This window comes from Grammomys surdaster, unplaced genomic scaffold, assembly GCF_004785775.1.
Source record: "Grammomys surdaster isolate TR1022 unplaced genomic scaffold, NIH_TR_1.0 183, whole genome shotgun sequence".
NCBI classification, from domain to species: Eukaryota; Metazoa; Chordata; class Mammalia; order Rodentia; family Muridae; genus Grammomys; species Grammomys surdaster.
In genome coordinates this window covers 3,705,165-3,733,031 of record NW_021604628.1, presented here as the reverse complement: position 1 = coordinate 3,733,031, position 27,867 = coordinate 3,705,165, and the positions used below count along the sequence as shown (strand labels likewise).

The 27,867-nt window shown below is 54.1% G+C and overlaps 2 protein-coding genes across 3 annotated transcripts in view; one reads left to right on the top strand and one right to left on the bottom strand.

The window, feature by feature from the left end:
- Positions 1-5,616: 5,616 nt before the first annotated feature.
- On the top strand, positions 5,617-12,376 carry Cfap410 (cilia and flagella associated protein 410). Its single transcript, XM_028767928.1, has 7 exons — positions 5,617-5,741; positions 6,726-6,744; positions 7,464-7,510; positions 8,441-8,670; positions 9,567-9,735; positions 10,197-10,272; positions 11,323-12,376. Exons 1-7 carry the CDS (start codon positions 5,665-5,667, stop codon positions 11,449-11,451), a joined length of 747 nt encoding a protein of 248 aa, XP_028623761.1. The 5' UTR covers positions 5,617-5,664; the 3' UTR covers positions 11,452-12,376.
- Positions 12,377-14,676: 2,300 nt separating this feature from the next.
- Positions 14,677-27,867, bottom strand: part of Pfkl (phosphofructokinase, liver type) — a 23,074-nt gene continuing 9,883 nt past the window's right edge. Inside the window, exons 5-22 of one of the 2 annotated variants that reach the window (XM_028767841.1) lie at positions 26,941-27,106; positions 26,403-26,447; positions 26,103-26,211; positions 23,949-24,044; positions 22,803-22,895; positions 21,793-21,918; positions 20,970-21,034; positions 20,212-20,275; positions 19,309-19,455; positions 18,941-19,011; positions 18,203-18,290; positions 17,566-17,718; positions 17,005-17,169; positions 16,756-16,817; positions 16,506-16,617; positions 15,636-15,735; positions 15,447-15,552; positions 14,677-15,144 (exon numbers count right to left, since the gene is read on the bottom strand). In XM_028767841.1, the coding sequence (XP_028623674.1) occupies positions 14,997-15,144; positions 15,447-15,552; positions 15,636-15,735; positions 16,506-16,617; positions 16,756-16,817; positions 17,005-17,169; positions 17,566-17,718; positions 18,203-18,290; positions 18,941-19,011; positions 19,309-19,455; positions 20,212-20,275; positions 20,970-21,034; positions 21,793-21,918; positions 22,803-22,895; positions 23,949-24,044; positions 26,103-26,211; positions 26,403-26,447; positions 26,941-27,106 (1,916 nt within the window). In that variant the 3' untranslated portion in view covers positions 14,677-14,996. The other variant, XM_028767842.1, reaches the window with a different exon arrangement.

Below are 27,867 nucleotides of genomic sequence, written 5' to 3'. Positions count from 1 at the left end.
TCCAGCCGTGAGCCACCAAGAAGTGGCCAGCAAATGAAAACCTGCCCTGGTGTCCATTCCCTCATAGACATCATAGTGGCCAGAGTCTGGCTCCGTATTCTGCTGCAGCTGGAGCTGTCTCAGCCACCATTCCTGCCGCTAGCCCTGGGGTCTACCAGCTCCGCTACTGCAAGTCCAGGTAGAGAATTCCTAATTCCTTCCCTGGAGAGATGTAAGCAATGTTACACACACACACACACACACACACACACACACACACACTCCTATGGTCCTAACCACAAACCGAAGTGAGATTTCACCAAAGTTCACCCTGAAGAACCAATGACTTTACTGGGCTTGTTTACAGAAAATGTGTGAGAAACTACTGGTGGGATCTTTGGGGGGGGGTGAGGGACACCAAAGAAGCTACACTGGAAAGTCTTCACACAGTGTGGATGGTAGCTTCCCCAACAGCCTCATAGACGAAGCCCTCTTCCATTAACACCCCCTGCTTATCTACTCTCTCACATCCCAAGACCACAGGCAACCAAGACCTCATGAAATGAGGGCAAAGTTGGATACAAACGGCTTGGGGGACAAGAACTCTCAGATGAGGGTCCTGACCCTCCCCCAACCCCTTGTTCTATCAGAGAACATCATTAGTCACCCAGGCTACTCCAAATGGCCTCTTAAAAATTAGCACAGTTAATCTGATGGCAATGTCATTTTACAGCTAAACAGCTACATTTTTCTTCTGCAGGGGCAGAAGAAGAAGAGGTAGGCTTCAAGGGTTGGGTAGCTGTTTCCACTGAACTGAAATTTTTGCTTGTCAAGGGAGAATGGGGGGGGGGGTCCATAAGATTGAAAAAAGTAAAGGAAACTCACAAAGCTCAGGAAGCTCAGAAAGTTACAAGACACACAAGGCCCCACCCCAAGGTTAGATAAACAGCTACAGTTGCTGAGGAGAGGAGACTTTCTGAGCATTCACTGCCTGCAAGTCGTTCAGGGGGCTTGATAGATACAGCTTTGGTGAATGGTCACCCATGAACCCCAATAAACTCATCGGTTCATCAAGCTTAATGGAGAATTGTTTCTCTGGTCTGTTGTCATTGCCCTACAGATGTTTGTTTGTGTCTCTATAGGAAAAGCCACACAACACTAGAGAAGGAGCCTCAGCCCCACAGAGAGGGAACATCAGCAGCAAGAAGTGTTGGTACAGGCTGGAGAGATGGCTCAGAGGTTAAGAGCACCGACTGCTCTTCAAGAGGACCTGAGTTCAATTCCCAGCAACCACATGGTGGCTCACAACCATCTGTAATGGGATCTGATGCCCTCTTCTGGCGTGTCTGAAGACAGCGACAGTGTACTCACATACAGAAAATAAATAAATCTTAAAAAAAATGAAGTGTAGATTCTAAGAAAACCAAGAAGTAGCACAACAATTCCAGGCTTGCAGCAGCCTGGTCCCTTAGTGTCCTGCCATTATAACACCTCTGAAGGACTACAGACTGTGGCTGAGGTACTGCACACCCAGTTCATGGACAGCACATGACTCAAACAGGGCCAGTTCCCACAGGCAGGCTTGAGGAACTTCGTGAAGCCCTCTTCCTGCCAGATGTGAAACTGCCAGCTTATACCTCGAGTTGGAGACCAACCACAGCGGTCTTGGGCCAGTAAAACATGGGATGAGGCCATGCCCCTGAAAGCCCTGGTTGCCCTCAGGTGTGAAGCCATTACTTGAGTTTCTCAGGCCTGGGAGGCAGTCCTGTCCTGTCTGTGCCAGGGTTCTTTGTAGGAAAACACACCCTTCTGCGTTTGAAATGAGACCTTTGTTATAGGCGCCAAACTTTATGCAACTATTTCAGAGAACGGAAATGGAAGACTGAAAGCAGAAATTGCTGAGTTTAGGGAAGCCCCTTGGCAGGCCTCTTGAAGTGGGACAAGAGCATTCTGGGATATAGGGAGCCAAGTGTCCCTCCCAACCCCCCACTTGGTGTTAGATACAGGGCCAGACAGAGCTGGGAGAACAGAAGGGTTCTGCTCTGGGCTTGCACCTAGTAAAGCCAGGGTGCTTCTGGGACCGTATGCAAGACGGCCATGGGGTTAGATAGACTATTGACTGCAGGGTGAGAAGGAGACACTCTGTCATCTCTCACCACAGTGACCTTTCCATGTGGCCACGGCTGCTGCTCCTCCATCTTCCAGATTCCATATGTTTGCTGGTCGCTTCTCTTTTGGGTCATATCTAGCCTGGAGTTGGGGGGGAAGGAAGTTCTAGGAGCCCCGGCAGTCCATTCCGATACCATGTGCTTGGGATTCCTTTGTTAAAAAATCTCAGCTATAGCCCTCAGGTCCTTCCACGAACCGGCAGGCTCTCCTGGAGCCACCAAATACGATACAGTCTGCAGAAGCCCCCCGGTGCTATACGACACGGCTACCTCCTGTCTTTCTAAACCAGAAACTCCAGAGAAACCCAGAGAGCAGCAGTTAGTTTCCAGGTAGATGGTATGCTGCTGCAGGAACGCAAGGGGGCGCCGTTCTAGCTCAAATGCCTGCGACCCCTCACAGCAGGAAAAGCCACAAACCCTGAAACTCAAGGCTCCCACTGCCGCGTAGGAGGCCCGGAGGGCGGGGTGTCTTCCCGGTGGCAGCGGGACCTTCCTGGGCTGATGGTCTTAGGGTCGTTGATGACAGGATAGCCCTCAGAAGAAATAAGGAGTCGGCAAGGGGAGGGGAGTCAGGCGATGGTTGGGGGAATTGAGCAGATCGGGCTACTCCTGTGGCTCTGACTCACTAGCAGCCAGGTTCACCTTTATTTTATTTCTACAGGTTTCACAGAACAAAGTCAGACTAATGATTATCCAAGTGGTACAGAATCTGCATTTGATTTATTATTCCATGCCCAGGGTTACAAGCTCAGTTACGATTAGAAAATACAATCAGAATAGGTTATATTCCCCGTAACTCCAATGTAAAGAATCTAGAGACGGTCTCCTCCAAAGCAAACACATTTAATATAGGACGGCCTGCTTTTAGGATGGCAGTGTTTGCAGTCTGAAAACACCCCAGACAAACAGAAAACATCTGGACCGGTCTTTTTATGAATAGCAAATACTAATATCTAACTTCTATTTGTTTCATCATCTAGGCTACAAAGTAGGAAAAGTTGATTTTAGTCAACCTATCTCATTGAGTTCTATTTCTCCAGGGTGTACCCTGTATGACCGACCCCCTATCTTTAAACTACGTTTTCAGAGACCTTTAAGCCTAAAAAAGAGACCTTGAATCTAACATATTCTCCTGGGAAGTCAGAGTTTGTTAAAAGCCTCTGTTTACCCTATATAAATTATGCTGCTTAAGTTAGCTCAGGGGCAGATATTCCAAGCAGTCTCCTGGAGTAATGGCCTTATCTGTGCTTAATGATCTCCAGGGCATAAGGAATACTTCCAAATAGTGGCCAGATACTGTTAATTTTAGGATTTTTCTAAAAAAAAAAGACTCAGACATAATTTTTCTCAGGAAAAGACATAAAAAGGAATCATAACGCAGAAAGTCCCAAGAATGCAACACATGGAGACCAAAACCAAAAAGTTTAGAGACAGGAGGACAGCGACTGCAGCAATCTGCTCAGCTTTGTTGGAACTGTGTCTAGCAGCTGTTCGGGCTCCTTGACTCTCACTGTTTCCATTGGGTATGGCTGTCTGCTGCTTCCATCAAACCTAGAGGGTACCACGCTTCTGCAGAACTTCTTTCTTCAGGCCCCGGCCCCTATCAAAAATCCCCAGGAATAAATAGCCTTTTACAGGGAAGTCTCCATGGAGATATCAGTGGGAAAGGGCCAGACACTAAGACTGGAAGAGCTACAGAACCAGGGCCTGCCCTACAACCTGACCTGGCCCACTCTCTACCAGTATGGCCCCTGTACCTTGGCCATTCCTGTCTAGGTAGTAGAGGGGGGAGAGCTAGGGAAGACAAACCCAAAGTTGAACAGGGTAGCAACTCCACACTTCCCCGGCTCCCCTCAGCTCAGCACCTGCACTTGATACAATGTGATACAATGTGATACAATGTGATACAACTCCACCAAAGGTCTCTCCAGGATAAAAGGCCGACTAGGAGATGCCCACTTCCTGTCAGACACTCCTCAAAGTCTCAGCCCTTTTTCCATCATCCATGTCTTTCCCACATGGCGTCCATTGGAGTGGCCAGAGGACCTCTTTAAGCTCAGCTGAACTGATTCTATAAAAACCTTCCCACCACATTGGTTAGGCTGAGCTGTTCCCTGTGTCTTTCAGTTCAGGCCTTATTGTTCCTAATGGTAATGAATGGTGAGCACGTGGAGGCCAGAGGATAAATCTTCAGTCTGCTCTCTCTTCCCACTGTGGGTCCCAGGAAGTAAATTCAGGTTCTTAGGCTTGTGCTGCCAGTACCTTTACCGACTGAACCATTTCACTAGTTTTTGGTAAAGGTAGACCAGGGTGATCAAATGGTTAAAAAGAGCTCAGAGGGGAGCCCTAGAATATTTCATCACGGACAGTTTATTACCTAAAGGGTCTGAAGTACCCAGCGACTGTCCCGGTGTAATCTGTAGGCTAGGAAAAATTACGAAGTTTTCAACCTAAAACTAAACACCGAGCTAGGCTCTCCAGAAGAAAACCAAACAAAAAATCATTTGTGATTACTTACGACGCACACTGACAACCACAGGCATAGAATCGGGAGACTTTCAAAAACATAAAGTTTATTTTTTATTTGGGTTTTTTTAAGGGTTTTTGTTTGTTTGTTTGTTTGTTTGTTTTCTGTTGTGCTCTGCATGTATGTATGCAACTCAAGTGACCTATCTGGTGCGCAAGGAGGCCAGAAGAGGGCATTAGATCCCCGGAACTAGAGTTTACAGAAGGTTGTGAGCCGGCCAGATGAACGCCCTGCAAGAGCAGCCAGCGCTCTGTTTATCCAGCCTCTCCCCCAAACCCCCACGACTCGGCTCTGTGTTTTGAGATAATGTCTCTCTCTGTAACCCAGTCTTTCCGGAAATCGTTTGGCTCACGCAATCCTCCTGCCTCAACCTCTAAGTGCAGCAACTACAAGTGCGAGCCATCGCCTGGTAGTGTATTAGCTGTAACACAAATCCCCGGTTTGGGCTCAAGCAGAAATGGGCGAGGGCGCAGTGGAGACCATCACGGCCACGGCAGGGATGACGATCCGGAGCAAAGCGGCCCAGGAGGGGTTTCGGCAAGCATCCCACACGAGGACTCTGTCACCCTTCCCGGGCTGACCTGGTCTGTCCTTCTCGATGTCCCCGAGACCTGCCAGGATCCCGCGCATGTCTCACCCCAGCCAGCCCATCTCAGACTCTTGCACCCTGGAATCCTAAGGGCCGCCCTTCCCGCGCACGCGCACACAGGACGCGGCGGCCAGCGGTCCCCAGGCAGCGAAGCCCGGAGCCTCGCGCACGCGCAGGGTGGGCAGCCCGCCAAAGGGGTGAGGCGGAGCCTCGTATCCCGGAAGTCGGGCCGTGCCGCTGCGCCCGCGCGCTTCCGCCCTCTCTCCTGGCTGCCAATGGGACCTCAGGCTCCGCCCCCTAGAGACGCGGGCCCCGCCCCTGGAGACGCGCCGCGGGGCAGGCCTCTAGGGCTAGCGGAGTGGACAGCGGAGGGCGGCCGGGCCCGCGGCCCTGCGGCCACCATGAAGCTGACACGAAAGATGGTCCTGTCCCGAGCCAAGGCTTCGGAGCTGCACAACGTGCGGAAGCTCAACTGCTGGTGAGGCCAGCCAGACGCGGGAGGAAGCGGCGGCCGCGCTGAGCGCCTGCTGCCCCAGGCTAGCTAGGTTGCAGGCTCACTCTGGGGCAAGCGCCTCAGAGGGGTGCGGCCCTCGCAGGATAGTCTAACTATCCCTCTAGTCTCGCTGACGGGGTTTTCACTAACCCTCTGTGACTATGTCTGGTATCTGAAGTCAAAAGTGTTTAGTGGCATGTCTAAGTTACTTAGATGCTGGCGAGGGTGACCTGGTGTGGGTGACAGCCTAAAATTTAGATACTATTATATGGATGCGCTCAAAGTTGCATGGCTGGGTGACACTAGTACCGAAAGCCCTGGGCTTCTGAGGAGTTTGTATTAGTGGGGTGTGAAAGAGCTACAGGTGTCTCTGGGGACTCAGGTGGGATGCTGTGGCATCTAGAAGGGGTAGAGCAAGTGTAGACCCTTGCTTCTAGTTGGATCAGCAGGCTACTGGAAGGAGTGAGCTTTGTTAATTAAAAGCCTTTCTCTGTCTTGGCACATCTGGTGTCCCGGACCACAGTCCTCTCTGTCCTGGGTTTTCAATAATGCCTTTCTTTGTTGAGCCAGCAAACACATCAGGGCTCCCTCTGTGTAGGCAGAAACAACAGCCATATTGCAGGCCTGTGTAGTTTGCTTCCTAAGTTTCATGATCAGCCTTTGAGCTTGGACTTTTATGAAGACTCCTTTGTTTATTTGTATGACCGGAAACAGCTTTCTGCTCTGAGAGCCTGAGAGAAGTAAACCCTGTACCCCCATGCATCGAGCACGTAGTATTGGCAGAAACCAACCTAACCATTTGTGATACCTTTCCCCATTATCTGGGCAACCAGCCTTCCTTACTGCGCTGTTCCGAATGTAGAATCAATCTTTAGATTTATAGACAATCTCATTTCTCTGGAAGATTTATATATATGTATATATATATTTTCATTCAACAAGTTAAAGTATATTTCTTCTCTTCTTCAGGGGCAGCCAGCTCACAGATGTAAGTTCTGCCTTGACTGGATATCTCCCAGATGCCCCTTCCCCCAGAAGAATAGCTAAAGTTACGGAACCGTGGTCCTTGGCACATTGCCATGTCACAGAGGAGAACAGAGTCAACGCTCTGCACTGAGAGGAGTCCCGGGTGGTGATCTTCCTCAAGGACATCAACAGAGGCAGTCTGCATGGCCTCCCCTCAGTTTCAGGAGGCTATACCCCAACCCCACACCCTAAATGACAGGCAGCTGGGACTGTGGAGCCCACACTCCAGGTCTCATCCACAGATCTGATGATGTGCTGTGGCCAAAACCTAGCTGTAGTTCTGTCTGCTTTGAGCCCAGCTCCATTGGCAAGGAGAATGTCTGTCTGTCTGTCTGTCTGTCTGTCTGTCTTTGTGCCTTGGGAGAAGCAAGAGAAAAGGTTATGCATCTCACTAAACCACAAGATCCCTGGCCAGGCATCCTCAGAGGGCATTGACTGTAATGAGGTTCCGTGTCTGGAACTGTTGTAAACTGTCAGGTAGAGACACCCAGTGTACAGCACCCCGAGGGCAGGCTGGACCACAGAGACCAGCATATGGCTGATTTCTTCTGAGAGCCCTGGTTGTGTGCCCTCAGCCCCTTTAGTGCAGGTGACAGGACCCGGGACATGTGTGTCCCCTGACCTGAGAAGTGACGACACTGTTGTTGCTAACACTGTCACCGGCCGTTCTTCCCTCCCTAGATTTCCATATGCCGGGAGATGCCCAGCCTGGAGGTGATCACACTCAGGTAGGTGACTGCCATGTCACTGTTGTCCCGGGGCATGGAAGCACTGGGGAGCCTCATAGCTTTCCTATGGGATGTAGGAAAAACAGGAAATCCAGAGACTCCGACTAGGTCAGTCCTCCCTGTGGCCACATCTGTCCCCAAAACCCCCAGTACCCTATCTCCCCTGCCTTCCTGATTCTATCACCTCTGGGAGCTCCTCCATCCCTAAATTCTCTCCTGCCCATCCTGGCGTCCAGAATAGGGCTGACACTACGGCCCCTACCGCCTGCCTGCCAGGTGCTGGCATGGGTGTGTTCTCTGTGTCAGCATGGTGCTGGGGACTTTGCTCTGAGCATGTCACCCACCAGGGCATCCGTGCAGGGAGCATGGGTAGGGCTGGCTCAGCAGGCCAGGCCCTGGCTTTGGGAGGTAGAGTCTTTGGCTGCTGTTGAGAAGAACCCCGTGTGTAAAGACTGGGTGTGTTGGTGGGGACTTTGGGGGTTAGTGGATACTGCTTTCCCTCCCGTGTCTCCACACTTTCCTATGGGGTGGAAATCACCCTAAAATCCCGTTTCTCTCTAGCCTGGGATTCTGGAAATCAGATTTGGTCTATGTGTGATATGGAGACTGTGGGCATTTCTGCTGAGTTTTAGCCAGTACCTGTGGGGCTAAGTGTGCCTCCTGGGGACCAATGTCATCTCTGAAGGAGGGTGACACATCCTATCTGTCACAACGGTTCCATGTGAATGCAGGGTTCCAGGCCAAGGAGCTGCCCACATGGTGTCTTGGGTTGAGGGGCTCCTGCTGAACCATTTCTAAGGCGGAGACCTTCCCTTGGTACTCATGTGTGAGGCAGGCCCACAGGTGGACGCCGCAGGCCCACAGGTGGAGGCCGCTGGCCCACGGAGGTCCAGACCGTATGTGTCCCTGACAGTGTGCTGACCCCTGCAGCGTCAACAGCGTCTCCACCCTGGAACCTGTGCGCGGCTGCCGCCGCCTGAGTGAGCTGTACCTGAGGAGGAACCACATCCCCACTCTGAATGAGCTGTTCTACCTAAAGGACCTGCCACACCTCAGGGTGCTCTGGCTGGCTGAGAACCCGTGCTGTGGCACCAGCCCGCACCGTTACCGCATGACTGTGCTGCGTAACCTGCCCCACCTGCAGAAGCTGGACAACCAAGGTAGGCTCTGGCATGTCCACCCACCCTGAGGTAGGCCCCACTGCGGGGTTTAGTACCTCAGGGCTGGTAACCCCACCTGGGCTTCTGTGCCTCACAGGCTCCTCCCTTTGCCCCCTCCACAAGGAAAATCCCTGTGCCATGGTGAGGATGCCCAGTGACCAGGCAGCATGTGGTGGTCTCAGCTGGCAACCAGGCCTCAAGCCACACTGTTCTCACACCATGCCCAGGGTCTATCTCACTGACTTCCATGAGATGATTTTTTTTTTTTAAGATTTATTTATTTAATGTATGTGAGTACACTGTCGCTGTCTTCAGACACACCAGAAGAGAGCATCAGATCCCATTATAGATGGTTATGAGCCACCATGTGGTTGCCGGGAACTGAACTCAGGACCTCTGGGAGAGTAGTCAGTCAGTGTTCTTAACCACTGAGCCATCTCTCCAGTGGAGGTGATGTGCTTAACGGTCTCTGATCCTCCTCAGTTACGTGCAGCTGGCTTCTCCCAGACACTTACTAAGCGAGAAGTGAAGCAGGGTAAATATGCAAATTCCATTCCTTTTAAAATTTCCAGTCTGATGGCAGAGAGCCCACTAGCGTGTGTGGGGCCCTGGGCCCAACCCCGGCACCACACAGGTTTATCTGGATTGGAGGTTTTGCTCTTAGAAGATGCTGCACCTGGGGTTCACAAGCATACCCCGCCCTTCTGCCTGGTGTCATACACATTCTGGGACTGGGGATCGGAAGGAGCAGGTCTGACTGTCCCCAGACACAGCGCCTCCACCCTCCCCAGCACACGGCGCACACAGCAGTAGACATGCTGAAGCCCCAGGAGGCGCTGCATGGAGCCCGTACCGCACAGGGCGGACACCCTTACCTTCCTCTCCTTCTCCTCAAGCCGTGACGGAGGAAGAGCTGACCCGCGCTCTGCTGGAGGGAGATGAGATTACTGCTGCCCCGGGCAGGGAAGGCGCAGGCAATGGCTGTCCCAAGCCCCCCTACACCCTCAGCTCTGTCAGCTCTGCCACTGAGACCAGCCAGAACCTGCTGTACACAGAGGAGACAGAGTGAGTCTGTAGGGGAGCAAGACCACTGTCCCAAGGGCATCCTCAGGCCATGAGAGGGAGGCTTCCTGTCTCCTTCTGGAAGGGGAGTGTCCTCAGGAACCTGTCTGTGCACACTAGGCCATGGGTCCTTTAGAGGGCCACAGCTGACGCACTGGAGACGAACTCTGTGGGAGTGGCCACGGTCCACTGTTCTGCTCTGGCAGGGTCACTTCTGTGCCTTCCCTGGGGAGAAAGCATTGTTGGTGGGAGCCCTGGGCACAGAGAAGCTGCTCTGGGTGGCTCTGGGCCCCTAGTCTGCATGCTGGGCTCCTTTGCTCTTATAAAGGTACCTAGATTGAGAGTGCCTGTTGTCTGTCTCCCTCCCTGGGCTGGGACCCCCTGCCAGTGTGCCTTGACACACAGGTAGTGGTGCTCGGAGCCCTGTGACTGTCACACCCTCAGTGCCTCCCTCTCACCCACAGAGTCCAGGGCCGGACTGCTGCAGACCAGTCTCCTTCCTTCTCACCAAGGGACACTATGAAGAGTCACAAGAATAGGGTGAGTGACCACTGCCCCTCTTTCCAGACAGCAGAAGGCAGGCTCCCGTGGGTGGGAATAACGTGGGATCAGGTCTGAGCTCATAGGAGGAGTTGAGCACGTGAGGCAAGTGTGTCTGCCACAGCACCCAAGCTCACCTCTGCTTCCCACTCCAGCATGCGGGAGCTCCACCTCACTAGGTCACTGTCCCCTCAGGATCCCGTTCCTCTCCACTTGCTGCTGCCCCCTACCCCAGCACACACACACACACACACACACACATATGTGCCACACACACACATACCACACACACCACACATACACACACACATACGCCACACACACACATGCCACACACACACACACATACCATGCACACCCACGTATGTGCCACACACACATACTGCACACACACATCACATACATCACACACACTCACGTGCACGCCGCACATGCACACATACCACGCACACACACACACACACATATGCACACACATGTAACATACACGCGTGCACACATTCAATTCCAAGAGCACAGCTGTGTTCACAGGCTCCCGTCCGTCCCTCACCAGGTCCTCAGTTGCTCAACAGAGAGTTTCCAGAAGACACTTGTCTACCCACGCCTGCCAGGCAGGCACCCTCCTCCCTGCAGCTAGAATAGGACTCCTGTCCCAGAACAAGGTCCACCTTGCAGCTGGTTGCCCTTGGGCCCGCATCTATAAACAAGGACACACATAGGGGTTTGCAGAGGCCTTCGTGTGCCGCAGAGGTCAGGGGTCAGAGCTAAAGTAAGTTATTCACTTCTGACCTGTTCCTCCCGGTGAGCCACGGGTGCCACCCCTCAGCCATCCATGTCTCTCATCTTTGGGTTGGAAACACCCTTTTCCACCACTTTCTATGAGAGAATACCACTCTGAGGGTCATAGGACCCTCAGACCCAAGCCTGGCTGTAACTGGATAGGGAGACAGCGTACCAGTGTCTGCACCGTGGCTGCCTGGAAGGCCTGAGACTGTTTACCCTGTAAAGGATGCCACCAGCCAGGTTCCAGGTCATTCTTTCTGTCCCCAGAACATCCTGACCGCCATATTACTGCTTCTTCGGGAGCTGGATACGGAGGGGCTGGAGGCCGTCCAGCAGACTGTGGGCAGCCGGCTACAGGCACTGCACAGGCTAGAGCCCCAGGAGGACATGGAGTGACTTCATACGCCCATGCATCTGGACCTGTCCTGTTATGTCCTGAGGAAATACAGCTCTACCTGGAAAGCCTTCCTCCGTGTTCCCGACACCAAGCCAGTGCAGGCGCAGTGGCTGCCAGCTACGCAGACCCCTCTCCTGTGCTTAGGGCTGGCAGAGATGCTGCCCGCCAGCATGGTCCCTGGGACTTACCTGCTGAAGCCTTGAAGCTCTGGGCACTGTCTGACCCTTCCTCAAGGGAGGACTGAAGGAGCCATACCCTCCTCCAATAAAGCACTTTCTGTTTGGGCTGGAAGGTCTGGGACAGGAGTCTCAGGGCCTTGATGTCGAGGGTCATGTCGTTTCTCAGCCACTAGGGGGAGCCCTAGTACCCCTGTATCAAGCCTAGCCTCGGAGAGGCCTGGACTATCTTACAGGGCACTGTGTCCCAGGTGTCCTTAGACATGGCCTGAGAGATCGGATTTTTTTTTTTTTTTCAGGACAAGGCTGGGCAGGACACTGTCCTTTTCTCTCTTCTTCAGGAGAGGGATGTCACCTAGGTAGAGTGACCGTTGGGGACAGCCAGGATCGCTCAGCATTGTGAAGCGCCAGATCCATCAATAAAGTTGCCTTTGTTAGAGCGGTTGGGGGAGGCCCCGTAGCTTACCCAGGCAGGGCCACCTTAGTGCCCTGGGGTGACCTTACACCTGCCACAAGAGAATGAACCAAGAAAGGCATCAAGATAAGCATACGCAAGACAATCTGAGCAAAAAATGTCTAGAAGGGCCAAGGGACAGGTAGACCATGTCCAGGAAGCCTGCCGCATACAATAGCTGGCTCTGTAGGTGACCTTAATGCTGAAGGTTCAGGGCAGCTGGGCCCTGCTCCACCACTGGCCCACTTCCAAACTTGGGAGTACGTTCTCTCTTAATAAACTGTTTCTACCAGCGTCTGTGTCCCCATCCAGTTCCTCGTTCCAGGACATAAGATTCTTGAAATGCCAGCAGGTTCCCTCAGGACCACACCCCATGCCTGTAACGTCCTAGCTTTCCATCCTCCTGTGGTACACTCACGTATACCTCAGGGATGGGCAAACTGCCAGCTGTGCCGAGCCCCCAATCCCTGATCCCCAGCCCCTGCCTGGACTGGGGACAAGCTAAAGCACAGCATGTATCCCTACCTGGAGCTGAGCATGGGGCATTCATCCCTATTCTGAATCTTCCAGATCTAGCCCCTTGAGCAAAAGAGGAATTGGTATCACAAGGGTGGGGTGCATTCCCATCCAACTCACAGCAGGGACAGCTAAGGCTGGGGGTGTCAACTCCTGGAAGGGTGGATGTGGCAAAGAAAAGAGAGGTAAGAGATGGCTGCTCTGTACCTGAAGCCATTGCTATCACCAGAGCCCAAAGCCCTGTTACAGCCAAGCAGGTAGACACTGAATCTAGCAGGGACTCCATCCTGAGAACTGAGACCACGCTGACAGACGGAGGCACAAGACAATGACCTGACCCCACCTGGCCATGAACCAAATGAGCCACACAGGTCCTGTCTGGATCTCCCTATTCTGAATCTTCCAGATCTAGCCCTTCATTGCAGAACCCCCTGTGTAGCAGACGCCCAGGCTGAGCAAGGGGCCTGATAGGTACTGCTCTAACCCTCAGATGTCCAACTACAGCCTGCCATTGTCCCCAGAGCTGCTTTGGATGGAGGGAGAACACACTAACAGTTGTGGACATCGATGGTGACTCTGGAACAAGCACAGGTATCCCCCAGCAGTCCTGAGCCTGCCAGTTAACCTGAAGAATTAGTAAGAGGTCTTACAATGGCCTATGAGGCTATTTCCAGGAAGGCTTAGTGAGGGGGAAAGCCCTCTCCAGAGTGGCAGCACCTCCTAGCAGGAAGCCCAGATATTAGGTGGTCCAAGAAAAAGCAGTGCTGTCTGCCAGCCCAGTTTGCCGCTGCCACCAGCCTCTGCTGACTGTCGGAAGCCAACTTTGACTTTCCAGTGTGTACTGAAGATCCTCCAGGCCCTCAGCCTCCCCAGCAAGCAGAGCCTCCCCAGCAAGCAGATGGTCATTATTGACCTGGTCTGGATAAAAATGGCCCCCATAGGGAGTGGCACTATTAAGAGGTGTGGCCTTATTGGAGGAAGTCTGCTACTGTGGGGTGGGCTTTGAGGTTTCAGGAGCTCAAGCCAGGCCTAGTGGCTCACTGTCTCTTCCTTCTGCCTGCAGATCCAGATGGTGAATTCTTAGCTACCTCTCCAGCACCACGTCTGCTGCCTGCATGCCGCCATGCTGGTAATGCACTAAACCTCTGATCTGTAAGTCAGCCCCAGTCAAATGTTTTCCTTTATAAGAACTGCTGTGGTCACCCCATCTATTCACAGCAGTAAGACAATTAGGGTGCCAAGCCCGTTTGTGTAAGCCAGTCTGGTGAATCCACTTTTACAGTGTACACACACACACACACAGAGTTCTACTGGTTCTGTTTCTACAGAGCCCTAATATGCAGGCCTTGCTGCCATGTGGGCTCGAGACCAAACCCTCCAGGACGCTGTGATAATACCTATCATTCCAGGACTTCCCCTCTCAGCAGCTTTGGGGGGCTCCAGCCAGATGAAGCAGCTGGGTACATGGCCTGTGATAACCCCACAGAAGCCTTACAGTGACCCAGGGGGAGATTCCTACCCAGAGAAACCACCGCCCCAATGTGGCCTGCAGACCTACAAAGCCAAAGTCAAAACCCTTGACCTCCATACACCAGAGGCTGGAAACAGCCTCCACCTATTGTAAATATTGTACAACTCCAGCACTGTGGAGGATGGACCCAGCGGTGGCTCAGGCAACAAACCCTGATAAATGGATTAGAGAGGAATCTGAGGTGGGGTTGGCTAGGGCTCATCCCTTCACAGACTTCTCTAAGGAGCTAGCCTCCAGGCCTTGAGAACCTCCCTGGGGGCCAGCAACCAGCCGAGACTACACTAGAGTGACAGTGACAGTTTCCCCTCCAGACCCGGGTCCGTTGCCCCCAGGCTGATACTCAGTCATTCAGGGGCAGGTATGGGGTCCACACGAGGGTCTGTAGCTCTCTTCAGCCCTTCAGGCAGAGCTAAGGACTCAGGTCTTCCTAGTCCCTTCCCAGAGGGTTTCCTAAAATCCAGTCTTATAGAATAGCCGTGGGTAAGGTTTGCACCCGAGTCCTGAGGACCCTCTCCCTGGACCTGTCAGGTCATGTCGTCCCGGTGACCATGCTCTAGACAGGTGACTTTATTTCTAAAAAAAGGTGAGGCTCTTTTCAGCTGTGTGGTCAGGCGGCCAGGCGGCCAGTGAGGGAGAGGCAATGTGGGTCTGCCCCAGCCAGGACTGGAAGGTAAGGGCCCCACAGGTGCTCTGTCCTGGGGTGAGGGTGGAGGGCTAAGGGAGGAACCCCAGAGCAGCACAGTAGATCCCCACATCCCTCAGCCAGCCGTGGGCTCCGAGGCCCACGTGAGTCCCCTCGGTGCTGGGATCTGTGGCTAGCACTAGGAGGGAGAGTCCAGGAAAGCAGGAACAGTGCAGGTGGTGAGCTCAGAAGCCCTTGTCTATGCTCAAGGTGCGGCGTGTGACATGCTCCAGCTCCCCGGACACGTAGTCTGCCATGCTGATGCGGTAGTGTGCCAGCATCTTCAGCATCAGCCGCAGATTCAGCCACCACTGCTCCCGGGGCATACGGTGCCTGAGAAGGTCAAGGTCAGATAGTTACAGAACCGAATCCCACAATCCTTTAAACCCTGCATACCTAGTTGTTCTTGTGACCTACAGGGTACATCTGGGTGCCCCATTCCTCTGGCTGGGGGTAAGGGGAAATGCCTCTGAGGTAGACTCTGATGCAAGAATCACAAACCCTCCCCAGACTGCCCAGGGCTGGCCATTGAACACACGGACTCCTGCTCTTCAAAGCTTGGTAGGGACCCTGTGCAGGAAAGTTCTGGGTCTCCCAGGGCCCTCCCTTCTCCACTCAGCTCCAAAAGGACTTACTCAAAATCAGTATCTTTCTTGAGTTCTGTGACTGGACTGAAGGCCACCACCTTCTTCCTCAGGCCGATCACACAGGCTGAGTCCGGAGCATTGGCAAACACCCGCCCTATGAAAACAGATTCGTGGTACTCAAGTCCAAGCCTCCGGAGACCTTCAGAGAGCCAGGTCAGGCCAGTCCACCCCACCCACCTTTGCGGTAGACATCACGCAGTTTCTCCGACATCCACAACATGGCCTTCACCCCCAGTTTGGTCCCATAGTTCCGGTCGAAGGGGGTTGGAGCACCACCCTGGAAACAGACAAAACCCTGGAGCTGACCAAGGCCCAGAGGAGGACACTTGACACAAAGGGGGTCCTAGGCCACATGAGCCATGACTGTCTCCATGTATCTTTGCAATGAGTATGACCACCTGAGGGCCTCAAAGCACCACCTAGAAGCCACCCCAGAGGCCAGAAATGACACCTGGGCCACAGGCGCCATAGGGAATGGCCCCACCCCAGGCCTCCTGAAAGCCACCATGAGACAACAGGGTCTACTTAGTAGGCGAGACGGGAGGCAGGGAGGAGATAGTCACAGAATGACAGGGGCTCGGGCCACCTCCCAGAAGAGGAGGTCTTAGTCCAGAGCTCAAGTGCTAGGTTTGGGTCTCAGCCCCACCCTCCTAAGGTGAGAACTAAAAGATGGGCTTCAGTACTCTCTCCATGAAAGAGTAACGGGAACAGTCAGCCAGTTCCCAAGAGTGCTGGAGAATTAAAAAAAAAAAAAAAAAAAGAAAAGAAAAACAGAGAAAGAAAGAAAGAAAGAAAGGAAGGAAGGAAGGAAGGAAGAAAGAAAGAAAGAAGAAAGGAAAGGGAAAGAAGAAGAGAAAAAAGAAAAGGAAAACAAAGAAAAGAAAAAAAGAAAAGAAAAATAGCTCGGCAAGTACTTTCTTGGGACCATGCACAAAGCCTCTCCCTCAAGGGTCCTCCCAGGTTCCCCAGAGAAGAAAATGGGGATGGAGATGGGATCCCTGGCAGACGGGTGCGGCAGGGGCCAGGGAACCGCCCTCAGAGCTGTACCTGCTGCAGGTGGCCCAGCACGTTGGTCCTGCAGTCGAACACACCCCTGCCTTCCGAGGAGTACAGGTTGTATAGGAACTCTGTGGTGTAGTGTTCGTGACACTTCTCGTTCCTGTGGAGACATACAAGGCTGTCAGGGCTGTCCCAACTCTGGCCTCACCCCTCGCCCCGCCCCCAGGCCAGACATGGTAGAGTAGCTTCAACTCCCAGTCCCTGTGCCCGCTCTGCCCATCACCCACAGCAGCCTCACCGGAGCACCAGGCCCCTCTGGATATCTGTTTTCATCTTCTCTGTCATATGCTCCACATTAGCCTGGGAAGGAAAGGCGGTAAGCTAAGAGGTGGGCAGGCGTGGGACCCAGCAGCCTCAGGGCGAGGGCGAGGCCAGGACTCTAAAACACACTACTTAAAAATGGAACCTGCTGACACCCACTAAGTGCTTCGGAGGGCTAGTCAGACCCATGGGTGGCTACAGAGCACAGGAGCGGGGCTGGGCTCACCTTTAAGTCGTGGATGTTGAAAGGGTCCTCAAAGACGTAGGCAGCATCCGCACCCACGGCAATGCCTGTCACAGTGGCCAGGTAGCCACAGTAGCCCCCCATGGTCTCTACAATGAACACACGGCGCTTTGTCCCGGAAGCCGACTGCTTGATACGGTCACAACTCTGGAGGGATCAAGGGGGCAGTCAGAGCCCAGCATGGCAGCTCACTACAATAATCTCCGTTAAGTCAGGATGTTGAGGCAAGTTCAAGGCCAGCCTGAGCTATGTAGTGAGTTCTAATCTAGCCTGGGCTACAGAATTCGGGGACGACTGTTAGAATCCTCTGTGCCCATCCTTCTCAGTCTCCACAGGCCATAGGACACTGCTACAAAGGACCCACGACAGGATCTCAAAGCAACAGCAATTGCACTCTGTACCAAGGGTTCCCACAATACGCATGGCAGCTGGACAGGACAGAGCCTGGGCCACCTCCGCTGCATCTGCACAGACCCAGGGGCTAGGAGACCCCTAAGCAACTCGCGCGCACGTGGCCTGACTACACTCTCCAGGACACCTCACCTCCATTGCAGCGTTGACAGCCGTGTCTGAGCCCAGGCTGAAGTCGGTGCCAGGCACATTGTTGCTGATGGTGGCCGGGATGACACACATGACAATGCAGAGTTCCTCGTAGCGCCCCCTCGCCTCCACCAGCTGCAGCACACCCTCGTAGGCCTGCAGGGCCAGAAGGGAAGGGAGGCGGGGTTGGGGGCGTGGTTTGTGAGGCAGGGTTCCACCAGGCTAGGGAGCCATCTTGCCCTGCCCTGTAATGGAGCTGTCTGTCTATCTAAAGACACCCGTCTTTCCAGAAAAGCAGGGTCCTAATGAGGACCAGAGGGCTACAGCCAAGCTCCTGCGTTCAGACCTACCCATGTTCATGTGTATCATGTGGCAAGGACTCACCAAGCATCAGGGTATGCCACCAGCGAGCCCCCTAGGCCTTGCTCCTCCTCCTCCCTTTTGGGGCCTTCTATTTCCCCTGATCTCCTAGAGCTATGCTAAGTGTACTCTGTAAGGCTTCCGGAAGGTAAAATCCTAGCCCCAACCCTATACTCACAGCCCTGACCCTTTGGCTGCCCTAGCCCAAGGTTCACGTTTGAGGCCACACCCGTGGCCCCTGGGGCACAGCAGCAAGTGACCCAGGATGAGAAAGGCTCACCTCAAAGCCACCAATAACCAGCAGGGCGTGGATGTTGTATGTGCGGAGATTCTCGACAATGGCCTCCAGGTGGGGTTTGGGCAGCGTCCTGTGGTTAGAGATACATCAGCCTGGATAGGAGGCATACAACTCAAAACCAGTGTGCATCTCACCTCAGAAAGATATGTGGCTCGGCCTTTCCCAGAGCTAGATCAGTCACCAAGGGGCCTCTCAATGACTCCATGGGGAACAGAGATACGGATGCCAGCATGTGCGAGGCCTGGGCACGTACTCAACAACCTCGCTGGGCACTGTCTGGCAATGGCCAGGCCTCTGCCTATCAGTCTACTCTGGGTGTCTCTTCTGGCTGAGGTGGTGATAGGAAGGGACACCTTCTCCAGCCTTTGCAGCCCCACAGATTTGGACAGGACAACTTCCCACCGTCACACATTGTGACCGTCCATAACCACCCCAGGCCAACTCTGTAGAGGATCTTGAACCTTAAACCACCAGGGCCTGGGATAAAAACCACAGCCCACAGGCAGAAGGAACAGCCTATCTCTCACGAGGGACACCTCTGTTCCAGCTGCCCTCCTACTCGGTGGATCCCACAATGCAGGGCAGGCACGAGACACTGGCAGCTCACGAGACCTCTGCCCAGCTGAGCTGGGAGGTCCAAGGCCTACAGCCCTAGACTTCAGGACTAGAGTCCCTACCTGTCCCATCAGCTAGGCTCTGCACCATCCAGTAGCCACTCACCTCTTGGTCCCCAGCATCGAGCCACCACGTCCCAACCAGCCAGCCACGTCATGCCAGCTTACTTCTTGCACCTGCAGGGAGACCGTGGCTTCAGGAAGGTGGCCCGAGGTTTCCTCAGGCAGGTAACACAGACCCTATCAGAGTGGCCATCACCTCAAAGGAGGGGCCTGGGTCTCAGGGCTGATTAAGAGGACAGAGTCCCACAGTTTCCACACCGAGAGCAGCCAGGCCTTCCCCATTGGCTATCATGTTTCTTCATGTGCCTGAACTAGACTGTTCTGTTTAAGCATCCCACACCCCTCAGACCTTCAAACGCAAGTGACTGAGGCCACAGCCCCAAACACCACCTGCATCACCACGACACCTACCTGACCCTTGGCCAGGCCCTCGAAGCCGTCGTGTACAACGTACACCGTGTGTCCCTCGGAGATGCCAGTGCGCACTGCGGAGCGTACAGCCGCATTCATGCCGGCAGCCGGAGCCCCCACATTCAGGATGGCCAGGGAGAAATTGGTCTTCAGAAAGAGAAAAGACAGAAATGTAAGCCACGGGACCAGGTGGAGCCCAGGCTAGGCTGAATGCGATCCACCATGTCAACTCCCTTATATATGGTGTGATATAGCTGTCCTGCTCATTCCAGAAAGTTCTGGGGAAGACTAAATGAGAAAGTGCAAGTTCTGGATACATCTCCAAGTCTCCTGCCGTGATGAATGGACACCTCGTGACAGCCAGGCTCAGGCACAGCCTGATGGGTTGGGTCAACAGCTGCTTCCAAGCCCTCAGGCATCAGCCATCCTCAGACAGGATGGGGGAGGGGCAGCCACACAGGAACAGGAGTGCTGGCTATGGTGCTAGGTTGGTATAAAGTGATACATCCATAAGCTGTGTGGGTCAGTGCGCCAGCCCAGAGTATCTGAGTGGGACCCTGGTCCCTGGAGTGGCAGGAACCAGCCCTTCCTCTGGAGATATCTTTCCCTAGGATGTCAGCTATAAGAGAACAATGCACCGGGCCCCTACCCCTAAGTCATAGATCAGGGGCAATTCATTGAACAGCCCTTGAGAAGCACTGGATTGTGTTGTAGCTGGGCCATGTAGCCACATGCAAAGCTGAGTGCGGACCTCGGTACACGCTTAAGACCTAAGGCAGGAGGACGGAGCTCCTGCCATGCACTCCCCAGCCCCAAACTTGGAACTCACCACCCCGTGAGGCAGGAGGAAGCAGGAAGATGGTGGAACCACTGCACTGCACGCAGGGGGCTCTGCCCTCTTACCTTCTCCTTAGACACCTTCTGGTGGGCGAGGAGCTTGTAAATTTTCCAGTTGTTCTCGAAGCTCCTGGAAAGGAAGAAGACTGTGCAGCTTACCACCCTGCGCCATCCCTCTGGCCACACAGCCACAAACTCAGCAAGCAGGAGCAGCAAGGCTGGCCGCTCAACAGTCAGAATGGCACATGGGCATCATGCACGTGACTCTGGGAGCTCAGTGACTTCTCAACACAGGGCCAGAGATAAAAACCAGCCAGATCCTGTGCAGTCAGCTTGTCTTATTGCTACATCCCACCTGGGCATGTCCAGTAGCCACGTGAGATCCAACAGGACACAAGGGTGTGTTTCCACCCAGGTGACAAAGCCTCGTGGCCTGAGCATCCAGCCAGAATATATACTCTGGGCTCAGGGCCAGGTAGGTATCTGCAGGAAGTGGCACCTCATGCCACCAAGGACGAGCGTCCACACACCTGCTGGCCCTCCCTGTCCTCCAGTAAGGCACACCCACAGCATCCAAAGCCGGTCCTGCAGCACTACTACCCACCCCCATATGCTCCCTATAGGTCCCTCCCTGGCACAGCAGTCCCTCCTACACCTCACAGTTAGCACTGTTGGCACAGAAGCTTCCTCCCCTCAGCTCCTACAAGAGTGAGTACTGGTACAGAGCGCAGAGGGGAGTTCAGCCCAGTGCCTCCAGAGCACTGTCTGCGATGGACGCTCACCCCCACCTCTCCACTGTCAGAAAAGATGGCTACCCTCCTCACCTGCCACGGAGCTGGATAGCCTCGTCAAACCTCTTCTCGTCCATGGCCTTCTGCACGTCCTTTGTCTTAAAGAGAAAAGACAGCCAGGTTGTCAAGGTGGCCAGACTGCACATGCTGACACAGCCTGCTGGGCTGACACCTTCGTGCCATAAACCCGGTTTTCAGGAGGCCCAAGAAGCCCACCTGACCCCACGCATGCAATTAAACCAGTCCTGTACTTCACCTAGCCCCAAACCTCTCAGAGTCTTGGGAATGAGAGGACCCCCAACCCCACCTCCCAGGCCCACAACCGATACCCAACATGGCCTCAAACGGCTAGGCATGGTAAATGTCCTATGAGGGTCAGGACCAAGCCTCCCTCCTGCCCCGCAGCCCAGCTTTCCAATCACCCCCCGTTTATCCCCAGCCACAGAGAGCCCCAAACCTGAGCCAAAGCCAGCACCTCCCTCCTTGGCCTCAGCTGTACCCCATCCTAAAGTTCCTGCTGTGGCCACCCCTACCTGCCAGAGCCTTACCCAATATACCATTCTTACCTCCCCTATACTTACCCAATATATCATTCTTTCCTTCCCATACGGATCCCAAACACCTAGTCCCCTACCCAACGCCACTGCCCCCAGGAAGCTGAGATCTTGCTCCCCAGCCCCCTGATAACACTTGTCCACCCCTCTGGCCAGCTTCTCCTGGCTTTCTAAAGCCCAGAAACCCCTTCCTCTTCCACTTCAATCCTTGACCCCCAACCGTACCATCTACACATAAGCAGTGGGACTTGGAGAGGGGCCCCAAAAGGGCAAGGATTCTACTGGAGGGAGACAGCACTCACCACTTGCACACACTCCATGAGAGGCAGCCGCACAGACTGATTCCCAGAGAGGCTGACCACGCAGGCCGGCGTGTCGGGCGTGGCCTCCAGCAGTGCCATCACGGCCTCCATACCCATCTTGCTACTCTGCAAGGGAGAGAGGGCAGTGTGGCTTAGGGCTGGCACAGCCCGCCCCGCCACACATGGGTGCACCGAGTCGTCCGCTTGCTCTGCAAACCAACACTGGCCTGCCTCCTCCACACTGGCCCAGATCATGATAACATGACATGATCAACAGTCACAACAGCCAACTAGGCTCCATTTCCCACCACAGTCCCCACAGCCTGCCTACTGGGCCTGGCGAGAAGACATGCCCAACGTCTCTCAGACTGAAAGTGCCAGCTAGGGCTCCAGGGTTCTTTCTACTACATCCCTCACTGGGAGCCTCATATGTCCCACTCCTGACGAACATGGGCTGACAGGCTGGAACAACTAAAATGCCAAGAACTGTGCCACAGGGGACAGACCACAGTGGCAGGCTCTGGCACAGCAGCGAGAACAGGCTGGCAGACAGAGATGACAGCCTTGTGGAAGACCTACTCTTTGAGCAGGTGTCCCCTGGCTCACCCTGTAGACATCTGGGCTCAGAAGTGGCACTCTGGCGATAGCCAAACTGTAATGAGCTGTCTGTTGTCCCTCACCCCTGCCCAGACAGCTTGCACTCCCACCAGCATCCAGGCCATTAGCCTGGATGACCACAGGACATTTTAGAACCTGGTGGGGTGGTGTTGGCCTTGTGCCCAAGTCTTGGTCTCCCTTGGCCTCTTTAGAGACTAGAGTTTCATGTAGGGTGTGGAGAGGCCTGGGTGAGCCAGTGAGTCCCCTTCCCATGGATTTGTGTCCAATTCTTCAGTAGGGACAAGGAGATGGCACACCAGTCCAGTCCCTCAGTACATACACACTTACACACACACACACACACACACACACACACACACACACACACACACAGCAGAGGCTTATAAACATACCAGGACTCGGTCAAAGGCCGAGGGCGTCCCTCCTCGCTGTACATGGCCCAGCACGGTCACTCGTGTATCGAAGCCCAGCCTCTGAACCACCAGCTATTTGTCAAAGAAGCAGAGGGTCTGTAGGTTCCTGCAGCCCGGTTGTCCAGGGGCCCAGCCAGTCCCCATGGTCCACCCATGTAGCCTTAGGTTTACATATAGCCCTGAGGTTCCCCAGAACCAGCCTGAGAAATATGTTGCATTATCCAAGCGTGGGATTCACGTGCTTGTGTGTGAATATGTACAGATCATGTGATGGTGTTGAGTGTGCACGGAGGGTCCACGTGTTTGTGCATAGAGAGGTGTATCCGTGCAGGGCTGGCTGTGTTTCATGGCCTGCAGCCCTGGCTATTCAAAACCGAATGTAGTAATCTCTGGCCCCTCTGCTCAGTGTCCGCTGGACCCCTGTGGTTCTGGGGGCCTAGCTACAGAGAGAACAGCAAATAAAGTAGAGACCTAGCAGAGAATCGGAAAATACGGGAACACAATCACTGGCTGAGGGGGAGGAGGAAAAAGGTAGGGGCACTAGGTAGGGGGTGTGTTTCCCTGAGGGATGCCCACTGCCACCACCACCAACACCGCCACCATCGCCATCCCCAGAGGCTAGAGAAAAGCTCTTCACAGTCCTAGCCACTACTTATGTTCCAGTTCCTTTCCTTTTGTTTTGAGATAAAATTTCATTGTGGAGCCAGGGCTGGCCTAGAATCTGTACAGATGCCAGGCTGGCACAGAACTCACATTCCTTCTGCCTCAGCCTCCCTAGTCTGGGATTACAGGTATGCAGCACATCTGGCAGCTCGACGCTGTTGAGTGCTGAGTCTGGAGTGGAGGGGGGACAGTCTATCACTTAGAGAGCTGACAGAGAGCTAAGACCTAACACTGGGGGTGCTGAGGGGTCCCCACCAGACACAGACTGAATAAAGTCAGGACCCAAAGAACCCTCAACTTCTCTGGAGATCCCAGCCAGCCACTGCACAACTGGCAACGTCCCAGTGCCTGACTTCTGCCCAGAGAGGGGCCAACCCAGGAAACCCAGGACCAGCAGCTATCTTCAGGAGATGCCACTGGAGTCAGGGGACCCGACCTGCCCTGGGAAGCTGCCACACTCACATCCTTCACGTAGCTGGACGAGATAGGCTTCCCATGCCGGTCAATGGCGCCCTCCGCGATGATGATGATATTCAGTCGAGATCCCCGGCTCCGAGTCTATCAGAGAAGAGATGCTGGCCTCAGTCTCCAGCCATGGACCACGCATGTGCATGGCTACCGGGAACAGCAAGCCTCACGAGCGTCTAGGACACTGTATCTACAACCCACTCGAGCAAGGTGAGCTTTCTCACCTACCTCTGAAAGAGGAAAAGAGATCTGGAGTACATGGTAGAGCTAAGGCCAGCCAGCTAGGATCCTACTGTCCCCATGGGGGGCAACTAGCAATATGCTAGGTAGTGGAGGCAGGGGCTGAGCAGGTACTGGGTAGGGTGTCTGCAGGGGACATACTTGATATAGCCATTCCTTTAGTTAGCTAACCAAGGACCCTCAGGTCCCATCTCAAGTTATTTCTGCATCCTTCAATGGGGGGACCCCCCCCACTCGCCAATGGCAACATCAGCCAGGGGTTCTGGGACATCCTCTACCCAGGAACCAATGGGGGGCCAACAGGTAGCGTAGGGACCCATAAGGCCGAACCCCAGCTCTCGGTAAATATGACAGTCCCACATGCTAATCCAACACAGAGCACTCTCACACCTACACTGCCTCCCTCAGAGATCTCTGACAGACAGACAGACAGACAGACTTTCCTGAGAACTGCTGTGCTGCACAAGCCTACAAGGCAGCAATGACCCCCTCAGTGCCTCCGTAGGGACAGTATGGAAGCAGCTAGCGAGAGTCTCATTACACTGCCAAGGCTGGCCTAGAATTTGCATGGTGCCCAGGCTGGCCTAGAACTCATCTTTCTCCTGCGTGAGGAAGCTCAAAGCAGCTTATGAAAGGCCCAGGTGTAGTAGAGGGAAAGAGGGGGCTTCGTGGAAGAGGAAGGGGGTGCTGGCAAGGAGCCCGACCTCCAGGCCAAGGCTGTAGGCGGAGCGTCAGAGTCAAGGCTCCTCCCCTCCCTCAATGGTGCTTGAGCGAGACACCTGCATCTTCAGGAAAAAAACTGAAGCTCACAGAGGCCAATCGCCTTAAACAGACAGAGGAGAGCCAGGTACGCAGCCCCCAGGTGCCCAGGCCCCACTCGGAGTTGCAGCCTCTATCCAGCGGCAACTAGGCCTTGCCCCGCCTCCATCCTGCCTGTAGCTTCACTTGGGAAGGTTCTAGAAACAGGTCATGACCCCAGGAAGCTCTACTGTCTTGATAGGATGCACAGCGGCAAAGAGGTACGACTTTCCCTGGGGATGGGGAGGGGGAACGGTGGGGGGGAAACAAGGGGGGATCTCTGGTGTGCCCTGGGGCTGGTCACATGGTTCTACTTCTCTTTCAGAACATAGGCTTCCCGGAATATAGAAATAAAAGAGCCAGAGTCACTGGGCAGACAGGTTGAGTGGATGAGTGGTCTCTGAGGTCTCGGCAGGGGATGGTATATCTCTTTGGTCAGAATCACCTCAGTTTCATCCCAAGAGCTGTGTCCCAAGTAGCCTGCTGTAGACCAAGGGACCAGCTACTTCCCCCAGCTGTCTTCAAGGCACCTTCCCTACTGGTTACACCATTTTTCTTGCTTCCAGGGCCCCCCCCCCCAATTAGGGCCTGGTATACACCACTGGCAGACACTTCTAGACAGTTCTATGCTGGATTAGAACCCACCACCCTCATAGGAGCACAGAGTCAGTAAACAAGCAGCTAGCCCCCAAGACTCTTCACCTACCCTTTGGACCTTTACATGGTTACCTCTCTCCCAGGGCCCTTGCTCTGGGCCCTAGCTTATGAGGCCACCTCTAAGATGCTAAGAGCTAAAGCCAGCACTCCGAGAAACAAATTTGCCATGCTCCCTGCATTGGCCACAGAAATGAACCCAGACGGTGGCCTGAACATCTCCACTGGCTCTGGGACCACAGGAGTGTCTAGTCACCAGCCTTATAAACCCTACCTAGGACATGCAGCAATCAACACCATGACCCTCACACAGGCAAGAACAGCCAAGAGCCAGCCCTGTGACCGTCCTAGTTCCCCCAGAGGGTGCGGACGGATGCTGTGAACCAGTAAAGGAAGATCAAGTCCCAAGGATTCTCTGAGATTCTCGAGTGACTGAAATCCCTGGTGGCCACTCACCTCACCCAGCCTCTCACACATGAAGTTCTCCCAGCCATCCTCAGGAGGCGCTTCAGGGATGAAGAGCCAATCAGCCCCGGAGGCCAGCGCAGACACCAGAGCCAGATACCTGAAGGAACAGAGGAGCCAGCCTGCTCAGGATCTCCTCCTTGTCTCTCTCCCTGCTGCCTACCTGGAATCCCTCAATTTGTAGCATTAAATGATCAACTAGTACACGCCAGACACTATGTGCCCCCTCACTGTCCCCAACAGCCCCCAAGTGCCCCACCTCTCCCTGCCGACCAGGATAGACCTCCTCACCCGCAGTGCCGTCCCATCACCTCCAACACAAAGGTCCTCTGGTGGCTGTGGAGAAGAAAACGGATGTGGATATCCATGCCAGGACTTGAGAGCCACACATTCTAACCCACCACACTAGTCCAAGAAGACAGAGGTGCTGAAAAAAGGCAACGCCCATCTCCTCACGCCCAGGGCTGCCCTGAGCTAGGACACACCCGCCAGTCTTCCAGACAGCTCTCTACCCTCTTGAGAGCCGGGTACTGACCCAGATTTGGTGATCCCTGGCTGGAGCCCAAGAACTCCCTTCAGGCACACCACTACCCTGGAACGTGGTAGCCTCTGGCAGCTGGGGTGCACTGCTAATGTCCCACTGACACCTAGAGGGATGGGAACTGACCCCCAGCCTCTCCTCTAGCAGGAAGCACAGGCCTAGAAGCCATCAGCTGAGGATACAGTTGTAAAGCCAGCATCCACGGCCTCTGCAGTGGCAATCACGTTCCCCCCACCAGGAGGCCAACTTCACTAGGCCCCAAGTCATCTCGTGTGCGTGGGTCCTCACCTTTGGGCAGTGGTGGTGATGGCGTCGATGACCTCCATGATGCGATGCAGGGCTGAGTCTGTGCCGATGGTCATGTCGGTGCCGCAGAAGTCGTTATCGATGGAGCCCACCAGACCCGCAATGCTCAAGTGTGCGTGGTTCTGAGCCGTGGACTCCGAGATCTTGCCTGTGTCAGAGAAACAAAGGCCAGATGAGGACCACGACCTGGCCAGCCGCTACAACCGCTATACCTTTTCCCCGAATCGTCCACCATCTATAAGAAGGGGTACCGCCCAGCAAGGAGCCTCCGGAGGACCGTGGGGGCACTGTGCTCCAGGTTCCCACAGGAGGCACCTTCCACACAGCAACCTTGGGTCTTCGAATCTAACGCCACCCAACCCATAGCTACACCTCTGCAAATAGACGTCTATGCCCCACATCAGACCGTCTTCGGAATCAGTTACAAGCATATAGTGGGATATTTTCCCACTACATTTGCAATAAGGCTCAGTGACTGAGCTGTTGGAAAGGTAGGCGGAGTGAGGAGTCGGGAGGAGTGAAGGAGGGGAAGGAGAGTAGACAGGAGGGGGTGAGCAGAGATGGAGAACCACGGATGACTTGAGAGCAGTCCTGGGTAGCAACTTATCAAAAGGTTAGATTTTGGGTAACAATTCTAATTGTGCGGGCATCTTGTCATTTGAGTATTTCCAAATATATAAATTCTTTGGTTAATTATTAAGCTTTAAGAGTCTCATTTCGCCGGGCGGTGGTGGCGCACGCCTTTCATCCCAGCACTTTCGAGGCAGAGGCAGGCGGATTTCTGAGTTCGAGGCCAGCCTGGTCTACAGAGTGAGTTCCAGGACAGCCAGAGCTACACAGAGAAACCCTGTCTCGAAAAACCAAAAAAAAAAAAAAAAAAAGAAAGAAAAAACAAAACAAAACAAACAA

Bases quoted from the DNA above. Each gene is read 5' to 3' on its own strand.
- Cfap410 (XM_028767928.1), top strand. From the start codon at position 5,665: ATGAAGCTGACACGAAAGATGGTCCTGTCCCGAGCCAAGGCTTCGGAG. The intron at 8,671-9,566 runs GTAGGCTCTGGC...CTTCTCCTCAAG, and splicing joins GCAGAAGCTGGACAACCAAG to CCGTGACGGAGGAAGAGCTG. The intron at 10,273-11,322 runs GTGAGTGACCAC...TTCTGTCCCCAG, and splicing joins TGAAGAGTCACAAGAATAGG to AACATCCTGACCGCCATATT.